The 22,517-nt window shown below is 39.1% G+C and overlaps 1 protein-coding gene across 2 annotated transcripts in view; it reads left to right on the top strand.

The window, feature by feature from the left end:
- Window positions 1-22,517, top strand: part of LOC129672149 (contactin-associated protein like 5-1) — a 784,596-nt gene that overhangs the window by 727,818 nt on the left and 34,261 nt on the right. For both annotated transcript variants that reach the window (XM_055601442.1, XM_055601432.1), the window contains exons 20-21: window positions 6,095-6,225; window positions 13,721-13,805. In XM_055601442.1, the coding sequence (XP_055457417.1) occupies window positions 6,095-6,225; window positions 13,721-13,805 (216 nt within the window). The remainder of the gene's footprint in view (window positions 1-6,094; window positions 6,226-13,720; window positions 13,806-22,517) is intronic.

Below are 22,517 nucleotides of genomic sequence, written 5' to 3'. Positions count from 1 at the left end.
TGTGTGTGTGTGTGTGTGTGTGTGTGTGTGTGTGTGTGTGTGTGTGTTTGCACATGCCATGATAATGCACATGTGGAGGTCAGAGGACAACTTGCAGAAATCAGTTCTCCCCTTCTACCCCAAGGGTCCGGATTAGCAAACTCATTTCTTCTACCTTGGCAGCAAGCACCTTTATCCACTGGGCCAGCCCATCACTGACACACTTTAATAGAACTAAACACTTTCATAGAAGCATTCACCTTGTTTTCCAAAAAGTTATATATTATACATTTTCATGCATATTCTATAAGAGTTCCTCTTTCTTTGTTGTCTTGTTAACTGTTGTTATCTCCTGTCATTTCAGAAATATTCATGCCAATGTATATACAATCACATATCACTATGGCTTTGATTCACATTTCTTTGAGCACTTTTTCTTCCCTTTGGATAATATGTATCTTCTTTGAACTATTCATTCAGGATGTGTCCTTTTAATCCAGGTTGTTTTGTCTGACTGTTGAGTAGTAAATTATTTTTTGTATTTAGATGTTAGTAAACTCATTGCTGGATAATTTGTTTGGAAGTGATTTTTCCTATTCTGTCGGTCATTATTTTTATATAATAGTTCTTTTGTATGGTATTCAGAAGCTTTTGGAAATGATATTTAATTCATGTATTGTTTCTGAGTATGTGGTCTATGAAGTATTTATGAACGTGTAAGCATGTGTGCCAAGTCACACTTGTGGAAGGATAGAACATCATTCAGGAGGGAGTTTTCTCCTTCTCCCTGGGTTCTGGAGCTGGAAGTCGTGTCACCAGGCTTGCACACCAGTGACTTTCCTAGCTAATCATCTGGATAAGAAGCATATCAAGTTGATGCGCTCCAACTTATCTTTCAGCTATTAGTACCTTTAATTCTTACTTTGTAATCTTTAAGGAATGTATTTCATATTTTTTTCTGTATGAGTTTTATAGGTTTTGAAAATACATTTTAGCTTTGGAAAAACTTCTAAAAGAGATCTCATTTTGCTCTTTCATGTGTGCTTCATTAATTCTTTCATTGCCATTTATTAAAGAGGAGGTCCATGTCCCTTTGTGCATTCCTAGAAATTTGTAAGGAAATAGACTGGGAGGAATTGGAAGGGTCATTGTGTGATGGATAGGATGAAAATACATCTATGAAATTCTCAATGAATGAACATAAATATTTTTAGACATTAAGATTTTTTTCTTTGTGTGTATGTACTTAGCTCTGAGCTCTTTATTCTTTCACATAGATCTAGATGTCTGATTCTATGCCAGTGCCATTCTCTTGTAAATACTATTGTTTACAATATTATTTTACATCCATGATAATTTTATATCCCTGAAAGACATTTAAGTTTGAAGCTAAATCTCTTACATCTTACAAAGGAGACAGGATCTTAGGGGAAGAAGTAAAAGAAGAGGTAAAGCATGGGGAGGTACATAATTGATTCATATACTGGAAGATCTGTGGTTGATAGCAATAACAAATACTGGAGTCTGATATTGTTTCTATCACAATAGACACTGACCACCAGTGAAAACTGGCATATGTGTGCATAAAAAACAAATCACTGTTTTGGGCCTAACTAGTGAACAAGGAATTGTGTCCTGGAAAAGATGTATAGGAGAATCCAGCTGAATAAAGAAACAAGTGAAATACGTCAAAGGTCTATGCAGGCTTGGTACAGCAGGGAAAAAAAGAAAATATGATACTGAGGGAACTTGGTGAGGGAAAGGGTACAATGAACTATGTTTAAAGGAACATAATGAAAGATGGTCTTCTAACCCTGTCCAAATAATTGAGATAGTCAGAGGCCATTGGGGAGCTGTTGAAACAATTTAAGCAATGGTATTGGTTCACAAGTTGCATGTTTATTCTGACTATATAGTATAAAAATACATGAAAGTGAGAGATGGAGAGAAATGACTTAAATCAGATGTATCGCCAGCACTCACAGCAAGATGTATTGACAAGGTATTTTAAAGTATGAGGGAAGAGTATACTTTCAAGGCTGACTTTACATAGACTAGTAGGTCTTGTATGTGGAATCTTTAGGTGGCAACCTTGATGAGAAAGAAATACAGGAAAGACTCGAGAATATGTATGGTGATTCTGACATGCACAGTCAATGGATGATGGTGTTACTAAATGAGGTTGAAGGATGGGTTGGTTTTATTTGTTTGCTTGTGTTTGTCTTTGGAGCAATGAGCATACAACCCAAGCTGGGTCTTCCATATGAAAACCAAGTGCTTTATGATTAAGATATATCCTCACCCCTGAAAGTTTTACTCCCTAATTCAGTGGCAAAGATGATTAATATGAGCTTACGTACCTTATCCCTGATTGACGTGTCACAGCACAAGAAAGACTGTTGCTTCAGTCTCCTTCAACTAGATTACAAACTCTTTAAGGGCATACACTTCAGAAAAACACAGCACACAGAACTAAGGGCCTGGAGAGATGACTTTGTCAAAAAATGTGCTTGCTGTGGAAGCATGAAGACCTGAGCATGGATCCCCAGTGTTCATGAAAGAGCCAGGTCTGGTGAGCTACAACTAAAATCCCAGTGCTGAGAATGTGGAGTCATGAGGATGTATAGGGCTCTGTGGCCAACCAGTCTAACCAGTCAGTGAGCTCTAAGTTAACCAATGGAGATCCTGTTTCAAAAATTTAGGTGAGGATAAATCAAAGCAGACACTCAGTGTTGACCTTTAGCCTGCTCAGGTGCACAAATGGGTATGCACACTGGCATATAAGCTCACTTTATAGTCATACAAATTAATGCCCCCCACACCACAAAAGATGTGTCCTGACTTCTAGAGAATTTACAGATTATGGTCAATATAATACAGTATTTGTTAGGATAGAAATGATAATAGCCCTATGGGCTTAGAGAGTCCAGGTAGTTTCCTGAGAAAAACAACATCATGCTGAATTCTGCAGGATGAGGGTAAAGAGAGGAGAATAAAGTGTAAATCTCTCCCCACTGAAAGGCCCTCTGCACAGGGATAACTGGGTATTTCGGCATGTTTCATTCTAAGGGACACATAAGACCTTTGGAATGAGCTAGATTTAGTATCTATACCTGACTCTAAAAACTAAATAAATTCATTAAGAAGTTCTTCAATTCCCAACCCTTTGTTTTTGTTGGTTTGTTTTCTTGTATCTGTAAAATAAAGGGGAAAAAGTACTTTCTAGATGAACATGGAAGGCAGAAACTCAACCATGATTAAATTTGTTTAGTAAGGCAAGTGATGCAATTCTGTCCAGTTTGAGAAGTGCACTTACTAAGATGTAAATGAAGTTACATTGAAAAACATCCTTATTAGTAGGCTTAGTTCTAGCGTTTTTGTTTTTGTGAGGTTTTTTATTATTTGGAGAAATTTTGCTCTATCATTTTCAATAAATGATTCTCTTATCATATTAATATATTCACTGTGTGTTTCTATATGGATGTGTGGCGTGACATGCCATGTGTGTCGAGGACAGAAAACAACTTTTGACAGTCATTTCTGTCCTTCTCTGTTGGAAAAGGGATGGAATGAAAGTAATAAACCATCTTTACTACACATACACATACACATGTTTGTCTCTCTCTCACAAACATACACACAGAGAAAGAGAGACAGAGAGACAGTCGAGAGAGATAGAGGTAGAAGGGAATAAAGATAGATTTGGATCAAAGGTATAAAAAAATGAAGGAAAAGAAGATAGATATAATTTGAGCCTGTCAACATTAAAAGAACCCACCGAAATTTTATGGGGTACTTGTGGAGACCACATGCATTCTATTACAAATATTTATTTCAGGAATATATTTGGAAAAGAGGAGCTGGCTGCATCTCAGCAATCGCTTTTATTTTTAATTTCTGCATTGTAAAGAGCAAATCTCTGTATTCATGGAAAGAAATGAATATGCACATCCCTGCTAGTGTGTACTAGTGAGAAAAATGACACCATGTGGGAGATAAATGCAGTATGATGTATTGCTCTCAATACACTTCTGACCTGGCACTTAGCCTTTTCTTTAGTTTGTTATGTTGACAGTGCATTCCCTGTGACAATTTGCTATGTCTGGGACTATAAACCTAAAGTGTTTACCATTGTGTAGTTTTGAGGGATCAGTGTGACATGGAGAACCCTAGGGAAGATAGAGGTAATGAATATTAACTATTACAGAAAGGTACAGAGAAAGGAAAAGAGTAGCTAGCACTGGGATGATGTTTCAGAATATCAGTCTTTATCTGTCTGTCTATCTATCTATCTATCTATCTATCTATCTATCTATCTATCTATCTTTCTATCTTCTATCATTACAATTTAAATTCACTTTGTATGTAGGCTGTAGCTCTCCTCCCTCATCTCTTTCCTGTTCTACCCCTTCCTCCCTCTTCTCCCCCTATTTCCCTCCCCTAGTTCACTGATAGGGGAAGTCCTCCTTTCCTACTACCTGGCCCTAGCCTATTAGGTCTTATCTGGACTGGCTGCATAATTTTCCTCTGTGGCTTGGCCAGGCTGCCCTTCCCAGGGGGAGCTGATCAAAGAGCAGGCCTCTGAGTCCATGTTAGAGACACCCTGCACCCCTTACTAAAAAACCCACATAAGACTGAGCTGCCTATGGGCTACATCTGAGCAGGGGATCTAGGTCCTCTCTATGCATAGTCCTTTGTTGCCTGCAGAGACTGATGCTCCAACCAACACAGGCTGTAGTTTTCTTATGATTGACAGCAATGGAAAAAAAATGAATGTGTTGATAAAGGCCAAATGAATGATGAAATGTAAATGAATGGATCAGAATCATACTTATTGACCTAAATTTGAGTAAATGTTCTTTTCTCATTCATGTCACTCAGCGAATGACACTATACTCTATTCACATTTTCTGTTCTCTTGTGTACTCAAAGAGAGAGCTTCTGGTGTCTGAGGAAGAATTCAATTATACAGTGCAGCTGACTCCACAGGAGTGGACAAAGGAACATATGTTATGCACTTGAGCCAGTCTGCTCATCCAGCTCATTCAGCCAGGATGTTGGAGAGATGAAATGAGCAAATGTGCCTGGGAAAAAGAAGCCAATTAATGGTGGTCTTCCACAGTACCTGTTTTCATATAGAGTAGCTTTCAAATGAAAAAAAAAAAAAAGGATATTTATACTGCATTATCTGTTCTTTTATGTTGTAGTGCATTGTCTTCCTGGATCCTCTTCCTGCTCCTCACATACAAAAGAAAAGAGAGAGAGAGAGAGAGAGAGAGAGAGAGAGAAGAAAGGAAAGTCTTTCATATGCTTTTCCGGACTCTCCTAAATCCCCTTTAGCTTTCTTTCCTTATATAAGCTCTGAAGTTAAGATTCAGTGGCCTGATTTCCTGACCTCATGGATAGTGAACAATCCTTGAAAATTACGTGAAAAATGCTCTTTTAAGGAATTTGAATTTCCTAAGGAGATATAATATTTAGAGTGTTTATCATGCCTTAACCAGACCATGCTTAAACTAGAGACATTCCATTCCATTCCAGTGAATAAAAACAAAGAAATGTCCACTTTCTCAAGCTCAGAAGGAGGAAGGAGAGTAGCCATGTCATGTTCATGTCCTCACATTCTCATTACAAAACATTGGGTGTGCTTATCAAAATAGATCTCTTACTTCCGCTCTCCTCCTCCATCCTTGTACCCTGCTTTCTTCCTTTCTTCCACCTCTCTCTTCTTTCTAGCTGTTTTTTTTTTAGCAGAGTCTCACTGTGTAATCCAACTGTCCTAAAACACTAACCTTCCTGCCTCAACCTGCAGAGTGCTGAAATTACAAGTCTACACCATTGTGATGATCTCAAACTAGCATTTTAAAATGGTACATTCACAACAAAATAACACCTTCTATAAAAACAACACCAACACGCAGTCACATTAATTAATATCTGCATTCAAAAGTCTGTAGTTTAACTCTGATGAATGTATGGATTTAAAAATAATTAATACCTAGTTATGGAGACCCATGAAACAAAAATGACCAATTTATGAACATTTTGATCACATCTTTCTATGTTTTACTTGCTATTCTTAATTCTATTCCCACCCCCTTTATTTTCTTTCAAGGAAGTTTACAAGTTCGGTATGGACTAAGCAAGGAAGAAAGTCATGTGTTCACCATCAGCACAGAGAATTTGGCCAACAGAAGGGTTCATCAGGTGAAGATTAGCCGAGAGGGGCCAGAACTTTCCATTCAGGTACTTCACTTCTCAACTTTCCACTCAGTCTACATGCCAAGGCTTCTCCACCAAACATGTCTGAGATTCTGACTCAATCCCACACTGAAGTATAGAGTTTCCCCAGACTCCAGTCCAGCCTTTAGCTATGCTCTTTTTTTTTTCACTGACATTGTCATCACCTTGGATAGAGCTAGAAATGCAAATTCTTGAGTATTCCATCAGAAACTACTAGAGAGAAAGAAACACTTGAAATTCTAATTTTATTCAATTTTAATCAACTCTTAATCAGATTGAGTGAAGAAGGGATGTGTGCAAAGACGAAAGTACTGTAGGAAGGGTTGCAGCAAAAGTGGGCATAGGGTGCAGGTAAAGAGGAGGGCACAGGTAACATAGAAGCCCTTAGGAAGACACAGGTCTCTGTTCCACATCACTACTTAGTTCCTAGTAGAAACTGGGTCTTGATGACAAGGAAGAGCTGGCTGAGTAGAAAAGATAGCGAAGGTTTTTGAAAGTTTCATGTGTGCATAGTCAAAGCTGTCTGAGAAAAGTCTTTTGTGAAATAGTAGTGACTCTGTCTAAAGAGGCAACAGCAAAGCAGGACAGATTTTAATAAAGTCCAGCCAAAGTCTACACCACCCCTCTTTGATCATAACTTAAAATGAAAATGTTAATCAGCTTGGCAATTACCATTTTGCTTAGGTAAGTTTAATCCATTCATCATGTACTCTCCTATATCATACATATAATAACTACTTATGAATGAGTATATCCCATGTGTGTCTTTGTGCTTCTCAGTTACCTCAAACAGAGGAAGACAATGCAGACAGTCTTGATGAGAACTGATAGGCTAAGGTCAGATAGAAGGGGAGAAGGTCCTCCCCTATCAGTGGACTAGGAGAGGGGCATAGGAGGAGAAGAGGGATGGAGAATGGGATTGGGAGGAGACGAGGGAGAGGGCCACAGCCAGGATACAAGAGAGTAAATTGTAATAAATAATAAAATAATGATAATAATAACAAAAAAAATCATTACTCTCCAAATTTGTCAAGTCAAATGCTCTCCTTTTGACTTGCCACCAACAAATGCAATGGCCTCTTCTCTTTCAGAAGGTGACTCTTCTCTCTTCGTCTGTGAACTATGTATCCGTTAGAAGAGGCATCACACATTCTCTTTAGCCTATCTCCTCTTCTCTGGACCTGAGAGCTTGTGTGCTCTGTCCCTTTCACAGATAAACACAATAGCCCAGAGCTCTAAGGCCTTCTCTAATGCTTGTGAGTCCAATCTCATGGGCTTCTCACAAACACAGCCCTAACACCCAACATCCTCCTGTATTCTAGTAGTCTTTTTAACAACTTCCTAGCTCCACCAAATGGTTCCCTAAAGCACAAACCAAGTAATTATTAAATGAAAAAAAAGAAAGAAAGAAAGAAAGAAAGAAAGAAAGAAAGAAAGAAAGAAAGAAAGAAAGAAAGAAAGAAAGAAGCAAACCAACAGAGATGCTTCTGGTTCCAGGGAAGAAATCCACTTCTCATCAGATTTTCACATTGGTAGACTTTATAATTTTATTGCCAAATTTCTTGGAAGATTAGATATATACATATTCCCCAAGTGCATCTTCCATGTTAATTTTTTTTCCTCACTGTGAAAAAAAATGTAAGAAAGAGCTTATTTTAATTCTGGCTTACAGTTTGCAAGTACATATACATCATTGCCACAGGATAATGAGGGAGCTGGTCACATTCCATTCCCAGTCACGAAGCAGATAGAGATGAATGCTAGTGTTCATTTTACTTTCTACTTTGTATTTATTTATTCTGCGATTCCAGTTTTTGGAATGGTGCCACATACTTTCCACCACAATTAGTCAAATCTTTAAACTTCCCCACATGCTTGATTTTGTTTTCATGGTGATTCTAAGTTCCATGTAGCTGACAATCAAGATTATTTTACCATCTTTCTCCCTAGTCCCACCATATTACATAAATATTGTACTACTCATGACATGAAGTTACTTTTACATGATATACTGGTGAAGTATTGTGTGAAATATTTCTAGGGAAGCATGAAAAAAATGTCTACTCACTCCATATAGGAATCAAACAGCAAAACCAACGTAAGAATGGCACTAAGCCCATATTAGTGAACCAATGAGTTGTAATGAGATTGCTAACAGGACTATGAAGGAGGGGTTATAGAAGTAGAAATGACTTAAAGACAGCTACATCAACAAAATCCACTCCAGCACAGGTGGCAAGTCATTAACCTGGCAGCCTGGCATGCACTGTCCAGCTTAAAGGCGTATCAGTGCTTAGGAATATGCTTGTTTCAGGCAACTAATTGTGGGGAGCTAAGGGCCTAGTCCTAGCCTATCTAACAAATTTCAAGGACTTCCTGAAGCCTTTTAATTATTTACTTACCAAGCTTAATGAGCTTCCATGTAGGATACTATATTTCACTTAGGCCAAGATTACTGATCTGACCAGTCAAACTATGAAACCAGGCTTAGGTTTGAGGGGCCACAGAAAGACTGAGGCTGTGATAGTTTTACTGAGCATAATCAGATTTTTTATACTCTTATCAGAAACAGAATGCAGTTTGTGACTGCCAGGATTGATACAGTTGCAGTTGCCAAGATACGATGTTTTGCAAGCTATACAAGGTACACAAAATTAAAGGCTAACATCAACTGTTCTGTTAAGCATCCATGCCACCTTGACTTGTAAGGGAACATACAGAAAAACACTTCACTATCTGAGAAAGTGCCTCAGTTTCTCAGGAACTGAAAGGTAGATAGTGCCCCAGAAGTCACAGTTTCTAACCCCCAAACCTATGATACATGCCCCTCATGGCGGCTAGGTCAGGCCCACTCCATGGTTCACTGGATCCGAGCATTCCTACAACAGAGGCAGTTGCTACATATCATGGGGCAAGCCAGCCTTTGACTCTCTTGTTATGTCACTGACATCTGATGTAGAGATTGCCCTCACCCTTTGGGACTTGACTTACAATTTGCTTGAATACTACCCCTGTTCCCTGAGCTTTCTTCTACCCCATTAGTTGACCACAACTGTCTCTTTGTGGGCCTTCTTTCCTCTTCCCTACCCAGTGGTACACACAGGACTTTGTTAGACTCCTAGTGCTTTGCAGCTATAGTCATGTGTTTGCCTGTCTTATGCATATTTTCTGCAATCTTATCTTTTTGAGTGGTGTGCGTTTGCTAATGTATTAATGTCTAGATTTATCCAGACCTCTCCTGGTGTCCTGTAGTCTGTTACCTTGACTTTTCCCTTACACTGCCTATTATCCTTAACTCATTTTATTGTTTTCTCTTAGTAACTCATGCTATCTGACATGGAATACAATTTACTTGTTTGTTTTGTGTCCTGTAGCCTTCTTCTAGAATATAAGCAGAAAAACAGGAACTTGGTTTGCATTGATTATTGCAGAGCTCCCTCTTTACCAAACAGTCCCCAAGCAGCAGGTCTTCAGTAAATATTTGTAAACTAAGTGGGTAGATTACACATGGTTACAGGTGCTATGTGACAGGGATTGTTGTGACCTTGAGGGGAAGGAAAGGTGTTCTAGTTGTCATTTCTGTTGCTGTGATATTTATCATAGCAAATATCACAGACAAAAATCATCTTCGGTCAGAAGGGGTTTACGTTAGCTCACAATTCCAGGTTACAGTCCACCATTAAGAGTGAAGTCAAGGTCACAGGAACATAAAGCAACTAGTCACATCAACATTCAAGAGCAGAGAGAAATAATGTATATACACACACTTACTTGCTTGTGCCAGGTTGATTTCTCTACTCGCATATACTTTAGAACTGTCTGCCTAGAAAACTGTGCTACCCAACAGGAGAGGGGTCTTCCCACATCAATTAACTTAAGATAATTCTTTATGGACAAGTCCAACATGTCAATTCAATGTAGGCAAATTTTCATTGAAATTCTCTTCCAGGCAACTCTAGTTTCTATCAACGTCATTCTTAAACCAAAATAAGTGGTATGATTTTAGGGTTTAAGCTTGGGAGTATTTCGGCTGGAGCCGTGCTTTTCGAACTCCTTGAGATCACTGCATAGAAAAGTATATTTAGAAGTGAGATGTAAGGCAAATATCTGCCAGAAAGATTCTCTGTCACTTGAAACCTGCCACATGGGGAACCATGGAGAGAATTTCAGAATAGCAGCAATGGGGAATAATTTGATGTGGCCCATGGGAGAAGGTAAGAACGACTATCAGTTATTCCAGTTAGATGGAAGTTCAGAAGTAGTTATCAGATACACAACACAAATAATTTCCATATACCATAAAAAAACCCCTTACCTATTCAGAAATGAGTAAAGGGTATACCTATGAAAATGTTTGGGGTAGAGTAGAAAGTGCAGCTCCTTAATTGGTGAATGACAGGATTTGTAATTATAACTTCTTGTTTGTGTAATATGTGTGGGTAATGTGTGAGGACCCAAGGACAAGAGCAGATCTCATTTTCTGAGAAGACACCAACCTCCTTATTCATTTATTTATTTATTTATTTATTTATTTATTTATTTATTTATTTATTTATGATCCAAGGATCATAGGTCTCGTAGGACACAAAGGGGATTAGGTTAGCTCTCTATCGAGCTCAACAGATCTCCCTGCTTCTTCCTCCCAAATGCTGGGATTACAAATGCATGCCACCACACCTGACATTTTACATGACTTTTGGGACTAACCTCAGGTCCTTGTAATTGGGTGACCAATACTTCACTGATTTAATTATACAACCAACACTTTGTTTGTTTATAACTTTAATGAAGCTCTGACATGAAAATGGGGCATATTCTCATTCACATTTCACAAATGATATTTTAATACCTTTATTTTTTTCTTTCAACTTCAGAAATGAAAAGAAAAGTAGAACACAGAGAGACCAGTAAAATATATGTGTTTCCTTTCTCTATGTAATTTTCACCAATCAATTAATAGTTAATAATAAGCAGCCACTTGCTATTTGCAAAGTGCTGAAGAAAGCAGAAAAGAAAAGAGTAGAAACTTTGTTTTTATCGTCAATTTGGTTTGTTGAACCATCCTACCACTATCCCAAGCCAACATATATATATATGTGTGTGTGTGTGTGTGTATATATATATATACATATATATATGTATGTATGTATATATATGTATGTTTTCTTTTCAATCTAGAAAAACGTTGTTCAGTGTAAGCAAGAAAACAAACAAACACAACAACAACAACAGCAAGACACAGCTTTATCCCTAGTCCCAGATTAACCTGAAATAAGCATTTCAGGAAGCTGCATACCAGTCAGAAAGAAAGGACATGTGGTTATCACTGCACTCAGCCACCAAGTAAGATCCTTGACACTCTTGGATGTTCCCATCTCTGTAAATTTGCCTGCTAAAATTTCCTTTTCAAGGACTGGTAGACAAACCTGACTACGTGGAGACACAGAGAGGGATCCCAAGTCCAGTAACACCATCACCATGTACATCTGTTTACGTATTAATGTGTGACTTGGCTAAGTTGTTCATGTTGGTGGGCTTTTCTTTCTCTGTTGATTTATTTCATAGCACTGTAAGGAGAAAACAGTTGGTAGTATGTATTTGAGTACTGTTTCATACATTGTATACTAAATAGAAAATATTACAGTCTAATTAAAAATGATGAAACAGAAATAAATCATACACTAGAGGTTAATAGCTTGTACTAAAGTTATAGGATAACTGCAAAGTCAGGAGGTTCCTGAAGAGAGTCACTCAGTGCACATAGGTAAAAAGTTATGGAAGGAGGACCTAGATGGGAAGATCAGGTATTAGTCCTGATCCACTTGGTTTTCCCTACCCAGAGCTAACTCACTCAGCCCACTGTATGACTGTCTGTCCTCCTGCCTGGCTTCTGTACTATAAAATGATGAGAATAATATTGTTTGGATGTTCATACTGGAGATTGGAGGACAGAAGGCAGAGCTCAGTTTATGACACATTTGCCTTATCAGCATGAAGATGTGAGTTGAGATCCCAGAAGCCTTATAACAATGTAGGAGAGATGCTTGTCATCCCTGTGAGGGTGAAAGAGGAGGTAGAGACAAGCTGTTCCGTGGGAGCCTGCTGGTCCAGTAGGCTAGCCTATTTGGTCATGTTCAGGACCCTAAAATAACACCTGGAGCTGAGTCCATTGCAAAACACATGAGGATCTTTTTATTACAAGCGATAGCTTGGGCTTACACCTTCATCATTGCAGTGGTTGAAAGCTGAGAGGCCAGTGCTCAGGGTGGGCAAGTGATTTAAAGATTCCAGTTCCTCCCAGAGCACCCAAATTGGGGGAATTCCTGCCTGGCAAGCTTTTATTGGTAGAAACACAAAAGGGAATACTGCATTTTGAACTGATTGGCTATAGGAAGGCCCCCTAAACCGTTAATGGTCTGTCTTCCCTTGTTTGGCTGTCCTAGGGGAGAGAGGTGAACTGGGCTGGTTTTCTAGCAACTGTATCTCTAGTGGGCAGGAAAAGAATACAGTAAGGCTGGTTCCTCCCCACAGGTGGCTGGACATGTCTCCACCTGACTGGCCTTTGTTCAGGCTTGTGATTTAAACTTTAAACCAATAGCTAAAATAATAATAATAATAATAATAATAATAATAATAATAATAATAATAATAATAATAATAATTTTTAATTCTTTGGTCTCTCACTAGGCCAAAGATAGACCTTGTCTCAGAAAAAAAGTGGAACTTGCCTGAGAAATGGCACCTGGAATTGTCTGCTGACTTGTGAATAATATACTCGTATGCACACTCTTTCCCCCTCAAAAAAAAATGGAGATTGAAAGAATCTGCTGGGTCTGAGTAGACTGAGAAAAATGGAAATAGATTGGTGGGCAGTGCAGGAAGGAGAAACAAGAGGGGAGCAGTCAGAACCAGGAGTGGCTGAAGCCAGAGGTGATTGCTAAAGGAGCTCCCTAGAAATCAAAGCCTTCCACTGCAAAGTGATAAGCTAACCCTGTCTGGAGCAGCAGTATGTGTAGCCACACTGTGTCAAACTACATTTCACTACTATGAAGTCCTACACTCCACACCTGAGAAAAGGTATAGGTTTGGGATATGGAGGAAAAGGAAAAGGTGGTGGCTGTTAGACCAAGAGGGGAGGAGGAAGTGAAAATGGACAGCACTGCTGGGACTCATTGAACATACCAAATGGGCTTCTCTGCTTACTTGTTTTCAGAGAAGGATCTGGTGAGAAATTCTCAGCAGGGACATAAATATGGGAAAATAGCTCTGCGGGGTTTCAAAGGGAATGGAAACCTGTGAAAGACCTTAGTTTGCAAGGAGCAAAGAAAGGGTCCTTTGTGTGCATTGTGGGACAACTGGTGGGGCATGTAGAATCTCTCTTGAGAGAGAATCTCCAGAGAAGAGCCTGCCCTGTGAGAGACTGTTGGCTGTTTACCAGTTGGGGTGCTTTACACCTTCTGAAAACCTGGGGTGATGGCTTTGTTTCCTTTTCCTACAGATAGACCAGCAACTCTTCAGCTATAAATTCTCCCCAGGAGCTGAGTTCCGGACAGTGAGGTCACTCATCCTAGGCAAAGTCACAGGTCTGATTTTCTGTTTTATACTTCTCAGTGGCCTTTGTTAAGATTAATGGATTTGTTGTTTCTGTTTTGGTGTGTTCATCTGAGGACTCTGCTTCCATCTGATGTCTTGATGCAGGTTTGAAACAGGATGTACAAAGATACACATGTAGCAATGGTGCAGAATCCTATTCATGCCTACTTTATTAATTGGTTAGTTCACGGCTAATGTTTGGTTATCTGTGGTAATTATTTTGTTGGTTAATTGTTAGTAATCCAGGGAGAAGGTAATCAAGTAATAAAGTTAAATAACATTTTAATTTAAATTTCACAATTATTAATGTTTTTTAGTTAGTGAACTTTTTACTTGAATTTCCTTAGTTTTAAACTAAAGGTATGAAGTAGGAAGCTTATCAGCAGAATGAGGATTGAAATTCATATTAGAAAGACAGAATTCTCTTCTTGTTTTCCATTGGGTTTTGTGAATTTTCACTATCTGAGAATATTTACTTTCAGTATAACAGTGAATTTTTATACTTTCCTAAATAATTGGATATCTTAAGTGATATATGATCTTTAACTAGTTATTTTAGAGCTTAAATATATTGTTTACAAGTAATATAGTCAAAAGGCCTTTCCTTTATGTCTTACCTTTTCTCATACTTCTAATATTTTTTTTCTTTTTCAAGCCTTATGTATGATTTTGTGTAGAACACACAGTAGAGTTTTAGTTTAAGTATTCTTCATGTGTACAGTATTTATTGTGTGTGCACATTCATATGTATGATTCTACACACGCTTGTGGCATGAGATGCTTTTAAAGGTCAACTGCCTCTGGCATCGCTTCTTCTAGTTTGTTTGAAACACGATCTCTTGTTCTATGCTTCCTACCTGAGTATAGAAGATTCTGAATTAAAGTTTCCAGGGATTCTGTTTTCTCCTCTCATCATGCTGTTAAGCCCAAAATCACCACATGGAGACCACCACTCACATGTGCATTTGGCAAGAGTATTTTATTTTGCAAAAACCTGCATGTAGGGGTGAAACCATTCTACAAAATGGCGACTCTAGACAAAGGCTCGTAGGCCTTAGAGAAAACTAGAGGAATTCTATCAAGGTTTAGGTAATGTCAGTACTTAGGTAGCCTGCTTCTGGGCTGCCTATCAACCTATGTTATCATCATATGTTGCCGATCAGGTATAGCACCTGACAGGCATGGTTAAGCTGCTCCTTAATAGGATCAACCTGCCACTTTGTTGCTCTCTTGCCCTCTTGCTCTCTAATTCTGCCCTGCTCTCTCCCTTTTCTCTGTTGGGGTGCCCCGTCCCTTCCTCCATCATGTCTCGCTCTCTCCTTTTCTCTCTCTCTTCATCTCCATCCGTTAAAACTCTTTCATATAAAATCTGTGCGCTCCAACATTTCATTGGTCCTAACATTGGTGCATTGTGCTGGGAAGGGCTCTCCTGGTAGCACCTGGTCTGGTCACACCCTGGATCGGCGAGTGGATCAAATCACTCTTCTGATTCTCGAGAGCCAGACTAGAAGCAAAGCTTCAGGGGAGACAGAAACCCAACGCTACCACTGTCAGTCCGGCCCTGCCACGGCCAGTAACTAGCATTCAGACCAAGCACATAACAGATGAGAGACAAAGACAAACTCAACCGCGGTACCTGCTTCTGAACTCAGATGAATCCTCTGATAGCTGGTGTCCAGAAATTCCCTTCAGCACCCCAATATTCCCATGCACCATAATGTTAGGCCTAAGGTGGAGACCCTAACTTCCTGAAGGAGGTGAAGAGAACTCAGGAGACCAATCATCGATGCAATAGCAAGAGGTTTAATTGAGCCATTGTGTGATGAGGCTGCTCCCCACAAAAACCAGCGAGGAACAGCCAGGAGAAAGAGAAGTCTGAGGTTTTTAAAGGAAGGAGCATGGGAATCTTGGAGGTTGTGAGTTTGGCAACACTCTATTGGGTAGTTGACTTTTAAAATGATTGGTTCATTTTAGGCACCAAGTCCATCCGGTCCCACCCGATGGGAGCTGGGTAGGGGAGCTGTGATGGCTGGACCGGTTACTAAGCAACGTTAGTTATCTCGACTGCAGATCTGGACACTCTTCCATAGCTGGGAGGAGACTTTTTGCATTCCTTTGCAAGGGGGTGGGGGTCTTGTCTCAATTCATCCACTCTTCCTCCTGCCTTCTGTAAAAGTGCTGGGAGAATTTAGTTTAACATGGGGTATAGAATTTATAAAGAAACCTGTAAAGCTAGCCTGTTCCTTTCAGGCCAATCAAGTCACATAATTTGTGTATATATTTGTGTATATATTTTATATAATACTAAAATTTCAAAGTTATAAAATTCTATTCTAATTGAGCTGATTTAAAATATATGTCTAACTGTCTATGTCTTCATCAATTCCTAACTTAATAAAATGCTGTTTCTCCTGCCATGCGCTGACTATGATCCAGATTCACCACTAGGCTTTCTGGCTAATAGGTTTGCTATAATAAATTCAAATGTAATTTTAAAATTGCTTTATATTATTCTACTATATTTTTTGGTTTTAAAACTCATAACTCAGGGGTTACTATGTGCAAGTTTTTACCAATAACCTAAATTAAGATGCATTAAATTTAGAGGCATTTATTTATTTATTTTAAAACTTGGTCATTGTGCTATATCTTCACTATCAAAAGGTTAAAATATGATTGGTTTTATTTTCTAGATATGGTAACATTATTAATCTATAGTATAGCCTTATAAGCTATGGATCCTGTCGACTGACTTTTAAGACTCCATCTTAACATGGACAAAACCTAAAGTCCTAATATTTGGTGGTCAACAAACGCAAGTTAATAGTGTGTCATCTCATACATGATCAAGCCCTTTAACATGTTCAAAATATATTTATAGTCCTACACATGCAAACATGGCCTTACTGCCATCTTTAATTGACAGCTGAGGATGGTCCTTGAGTCACCATGCATGAGTTGGTAAAAATAATAAGAGAGGAGTCTTCCCAATAGGCTCATCTACAACCAAAACTATGCTGTAGACCTTGGCTGCTGCTCAGAGGCTGTTGGCATCCCGCACAGAAATCAAGAGGTATGCAATGCCCCATCCCCCTGGGGTATAGCCCGAAGTCAGCTCTGAAAGGTGACTGTTTCAAAGGCAGCCATGCAGGACGCTGGTCCCGCTGCTGCCTCAACAAGCCACACACTGCTGCCGGCAGACTGGCTTTTGGAAGTCAAAATGCTCCCAATCAAGCTTGTCTTTATTTCTGAAATGATATTGTTTGGCCACCAAAACTCTAAATTAAGAAAACCTGTGGTCCTTGATTTCCACCTGTTTGTAAAGCATAGCGATAATCATTATTGAACACTCTGCCTTTGCCACTTCCACTCTTTGAGTCTCTGGGGATCCAATTCTGCTACTAGCAGTTTTCTGCGGTTGTCCTCTGGCGGCTTCTTTATTCTGTGTGTGCTGTGTCTGGGTGGATAGGGATGTGTGCATGTGTGTACATGCATGTGAGGATACACACATGCACACACATGTTCATACACATTTAGTTGGACCTGACTTCTGAGAACCTGGAGAGTTGAAAATGGAGCACTTGCTTCTTGGTAAAGTTTGCATTTTTTCTACCAGGTGTCACATGGAGATACTGATTAGGATAATTTCAGTCTCTCGTTTTTTTTTTTTCTTTTCTGAGCAGAACAAGAGTATAAATTTGATTTTTGAAGCTCAATGACATTAAAATCTTTGGCAGACCTTCTCAGAAGAAATGCTGTCAATGTTAGTACTGTGCTATGTGATTTTTATTTTCTGTGTTCCTTCCTGATTTCATAGTTTGCTCACACTCACCCTCATTGTTCTCTCCCACACATTCTTCTTGCTTAACCCTCTCTTCTTCCCAAGTTCCCTCTGACTCCATATCTTTTTCCTATACTGTTTGCATTCATCTTTTTCTTTCCACTTGCGGTCACACCATTGGAGAACATGACTTGTCCTTTACTCCCCCTTGAGTCAGAAGGAGATTTTCCTTCTGCCGTGGTTGTCCCTCATTCCTCTTCATTTGTACCCGAAACTTTAATAATGCACCATGTCTTACTGCCTAGACAGAATCCTGTAATATCAAAAATATGCACACATATTCTAAAATATTTTAGATTCTTGTTTATTGAAGCTAAATAAGACATTAAACCTTTGTTCTTTTTAATAAAGGAAAACTGTACTTTAGTGTGTCTAGTCTGTGAATATTTTTATTCTATTAATTAGTCTATGTACTTAAAGTATTTTGAGTCATTTTAACTGACAATGTAGAAATCTGGGAGAAAAGTTTATTAAAGCTTTCTTACCATCAATCTCAGATTCCTGTTTGTGTCTGTGTGCCTGTATGTGTATGAGTGTGTACATGCAGAGATCAGAGGATAAGTAATGTTCCTTAGGCTTAATCAAACTTCTTTGTTGAGTCAGGGTTACAGAGTGTGGCTGGCTGACCAGCAAGTCGTAGGCAGTGAGGGGCCATGTAATATTTCAAGACAGAATTTATTTCTAAGCTTCCACAATGCTTCTGTTTTTAGTCTTTCTTGGCTGGCATTTCTCATCTTGCCCAGGGCACTACTATTGACTTCTTTGCCCTTTGCCTGGGGAGTCTGACCTAGTATTGTAAATGTCAATACTGACAAGGCAATGAACTGAATTCTTGTAATAGCAATAAACTCCCTGAACAACTTTGGAGGGCCTCATCTAAGTGTGCTGATTCAGGGCATACATCACAACACATTCTAAAGCTATCTTGCCTTCCTCCTTGAAGCTCTCCAGTCCTGTTCTGCTGATCTGCACTTGATCAGTCTGATCACAGGAAGAGACAGACATATTGGCTTAACATGGAGTGGGTTCTCACTGCAACATGCATAGTGGTTTTGTTAGTTACTTATCTCATTGCTGTGACAAAACACCTGACCTACCAGACTTGAAGGAGAAAGGGGTTGTTTGGGCTCATAGTATAGTGCACAGTCTGTCATGGTAGAGGAGTCATGGTAGGACTGGGAAGCAGATGGTCACATTGGATGCACAGTCAGATAGAAAGTAATAGATGTTGGTACTCAGCTCTCTCTTTTCCATTTCTATTAATCCAAGACTCTGGACCAAAGAATGGTGCTGCCCAGAGCGGGGATGTGTCATCCCTCCTCAATTAAGCCAATCTAAAAACTCCCTCACAGGCATACCCAAAGGTTTGTCTCCTGTGATCCTATATCCTGTCATGTTGACTGAGTAAAAGACACCACAGTGGTGGTCTTCTATTGGTCCACAGCCGCTGAGAACTGCCCTTGATTCCCCAATCTCGACAGAAACCCTTGAATTTGTTCAGTATTCCTGATTTGCATCCCTTACCTGCTTCTCCCCTGGTAGACTGTAGGCTTTCTGCTCTCTTTCCTATGTACACTCTGATTGTTACTACTACATCATGATCAGGTCTTTATGGTCTGCATTTATTGCATGCATGTTTTACTCTATAATTCTTATCATTCTTGCATTAAAGACCAAGCGCAGAAGGGAGGGGTCTTGCATTCATTTAACTGATTTTTAAAATCCATCCTTTTTTTTTTTTTTTAAGTTCCTGTGATAAATTCCACAACAGGAAGTAACTTGTGAAATTCCTAGTTTATTTTGGGTTACAGTTCCATGGTGATAAGACCTTGTCATCCATAGTGCTATTAGGCAGGGAAGGCATGGCATCAGGAGTAGGAAGCTGGTCAATCACACTGAATCTGCACTCGGAAAGCAAAAGGATCACAGGAAGTGGAGCCAAGCTACAGCATTCATACCTTGATTCTAGTGAACTACTTCTGCCCCAAAGCTCCACCTTCTAATATTCTGTGAGCTTCACAAATAGCAGCACCATCTGGGAATGGAGTGATCACATATATGAGTTTATGAGGAACGTTTAACACCCAAAACACCACAGATGCCATTCTGATCTTCCCTAGACTGGGGTGTTTTTCAGGATACAAGATCATGGGTAGCAAGACTGAAGCAGATTTAGGCTAGGTGGGACGCTAGGTCACCCCAAACCTTGATCTTGCTAGAGGTTCTCATAATTGCTTGGAATTGGACTCAGCTGTAAATGTCAACTAAATTGATTTTTTTTCCATTTCCATTCTTTTTAATGGCAGGTGAATCCTGCTGCCCCATCCATGAAGGAGGTAAATAAGGAGAGCCTAGAGAAGGAATGGAAACTAATCAATGAGCACATGGTGACTGACATATACTGATCTTCAGTCAGGTGTACTGCAACAGTCTTCAAGGCTTGAGTTCATTTCTGGTCTTAAATGTCCAATTCTAGTAGAAAAATAAAATTGTTTGCAAGGAGCTAATTACAGAGCAAGTAATCTCTAAAGTATAGAAGCCATTATCTCTAGAAAAAGGAGAAATCAAGAGTGGAAGTGTAGACAGCAGGCTGTGGCAGCCTGGCAGACCCTGGCTAGAGGGTCATGCCCTCCTTGAGGATAATTAGGTAATTCCACCATATTAGATACAGTGGAGAAGTTGTATCTTAGCATGGTGGATGGACAAATGGCTAGAGCTCAAGTGTATTCCATCAGGGGCTTTAGATATCAGGCCAGGAAACTCTGCCTGTGTGATCTGTTCTTGCATGAGCCTACATTATCTTGTAACCTGTGGCAGTTCTTTGGTGCATTCTGAAAGCTGGGACCTGAGGCCATGAGTCTGTACAGCAGTTTTCCTAGGACCTACTTAAGGCCTTGCTACAGAAGAGCACAAAGCTAAACTTCTGGAGATAAATATGCTGTTCCAAATTTTAACTATCTCTTCAAAAATTACTTATCTAATGGTATATGCATATGTGTGAGCATATTTGTGCACATGCATGTTTGTATGTGTTTATATGTGTGTATTCATGTGTATAATTTTGTGTGTTTATATTTATAAGTGTGCATTTACCTGTGTATGTCTATCTATATGAGCGTATTATTTCTTTGACTTAATGGAATAAAATAGACTATTTTTACAGGAAAAAATGGATTTATTTAGTTAACATATTTAGAACCTTGAAGTCTAAATAGAATTATGTGGTTCTGTATGGACCAATTGCATGTGGTATGTACAGTTTGAATGGAAGCCAGAAAGAGATTCACAAGGTCAGACTCAAGATCTGTAATAACAGTCTCCCGAGGAAGACATGCATCTCCTTGGAGAGCTCTGTGATATAGGGCATCACTACCCTGGGGACTGAGCCTTCAACTCATAAACTTTTTGAAGAACAACCTCCAGCAACAGCAGTATGTGTGTGCATAAATGAAAATACATGATTGTGTAGATGAACATATATGTATATAGCATATGTACCTGTGAACCTTTGTTTATATACATGAGTATCTGTGGTAACGTATAACTATAGGTTCCTGTCCATATATACATACATAAGTATATGTCAGAACATATATAAATATATATATATATATATATATATATATATATATAAACTTTTACATGAACTTGTATCTGTACCTATGTTTGTGCATATATGTATGTGTTTGTACGTAGATGTTCAGATGTTTGTTTTCCAGATTTAAAATTTTATTTTTCTGTGTGTGCACACGCGCATGTTTGTGAATGTGCATGTGTGCATGTGTGTGTATTGCACAGGTGTCTGCAGGTATCCATGCATGTATGTCTGTCAACCTAGGAAGTTATTCTTTCTTTCCTTCTTTGAGAAAGAGTTTTTTGCTTGCTTAGAAAATGCAAAGTGGGCTAAGGTGGATGAGCCCCAAGGAGCCTCCTGTCTCCATCTGCATATTGACAGGATTTCAAGCATTTACCACCATGCCTGCCTTTTTATATTGTTTCTGAGGATCAAAAGGGGGTGCTCATGCTTGCAAGAAAAGCATTGTGCCAACTAAGCTCTTTTGCAAGTCTGCTTGCTTTTTCTCATGACATCAGTTGTGTTTCCAAGTTAAAGACTTTCCAGTCTTATTGTAAGACTTCCATGTATTTCTGCTGATCCTGGGCTATTTGCTTAAGTTTCAGAACAGGTGGTCTAGATCCGTTAGCTGAGAACTATGAAGGAGAGGTCTGACCTTTGAGTACAAAAACTCCAGTGTTACCACTAGGCCAGCAGTCTTGGGATAAGTAGAATTCCAGGGGAAATGTCCACTCTTAACTGGAGTGGCAGAAGTGCTGAGAGTCATGTCACAGAAGAGAGAACTCCTGGTTCACTTGCTGGGGAAAAGTCTGTTAATTCACCAATTTCTACGGATGCCAATGATGAGGTTGTTTATGTGTCCGTTGCCTGCCTATCACACAACTGCAGTCTCATAGCACTTTTTTCACCAGTAATTTTGGGTATTGCAATAGATAAAGCAGCTGCTGCACAACCATTAAAACTGGAGTTTGTATTTCTAGAAATCAGATAAAACCAGACATGGTAGCATTCAAGTGCAATCCCTATGTGCCTATGGCAAGATGAGAGGTGGATTCAGGAAACCCCTCCAGAAGCTATCAGGACAACTAATTTAAGATAAATAGTGGGGAGCAAGAGGATCTGTTTCAAACAAAGCAGAAGGTGATAGCTAACATCTGAAGTTCTGCTTCATCTCCAAAATATTTAAAAGCATATAGCTCATGGACAGTTATGTTACCAACAAAGAGTTTTTTTTTTTCACTCCAAAATATTTTTATCAGTAAGAATACATTCCTGATCACCACTGAT

Source organism: Psammomys obesus, unplaced genomic scaffold (genome assembly GCF_907164565.1).
Source record: "Psammomys obesus unplaced genomic scaffold, mPsaObe1.curated_primary_1811, whole genome shotgun sequence".
Taxonomy (NCBI): Eukaryota; Metazoa; Chordata; class Mammalia; order Rodentia; family Muridae; genus Psammomys; species Psammomys obesus.
The sequence above is the reverse complement of the archived record's forward strand: the minus strand, read 5'-3'. Positions and strand labels throughout refer to the sequence as shown.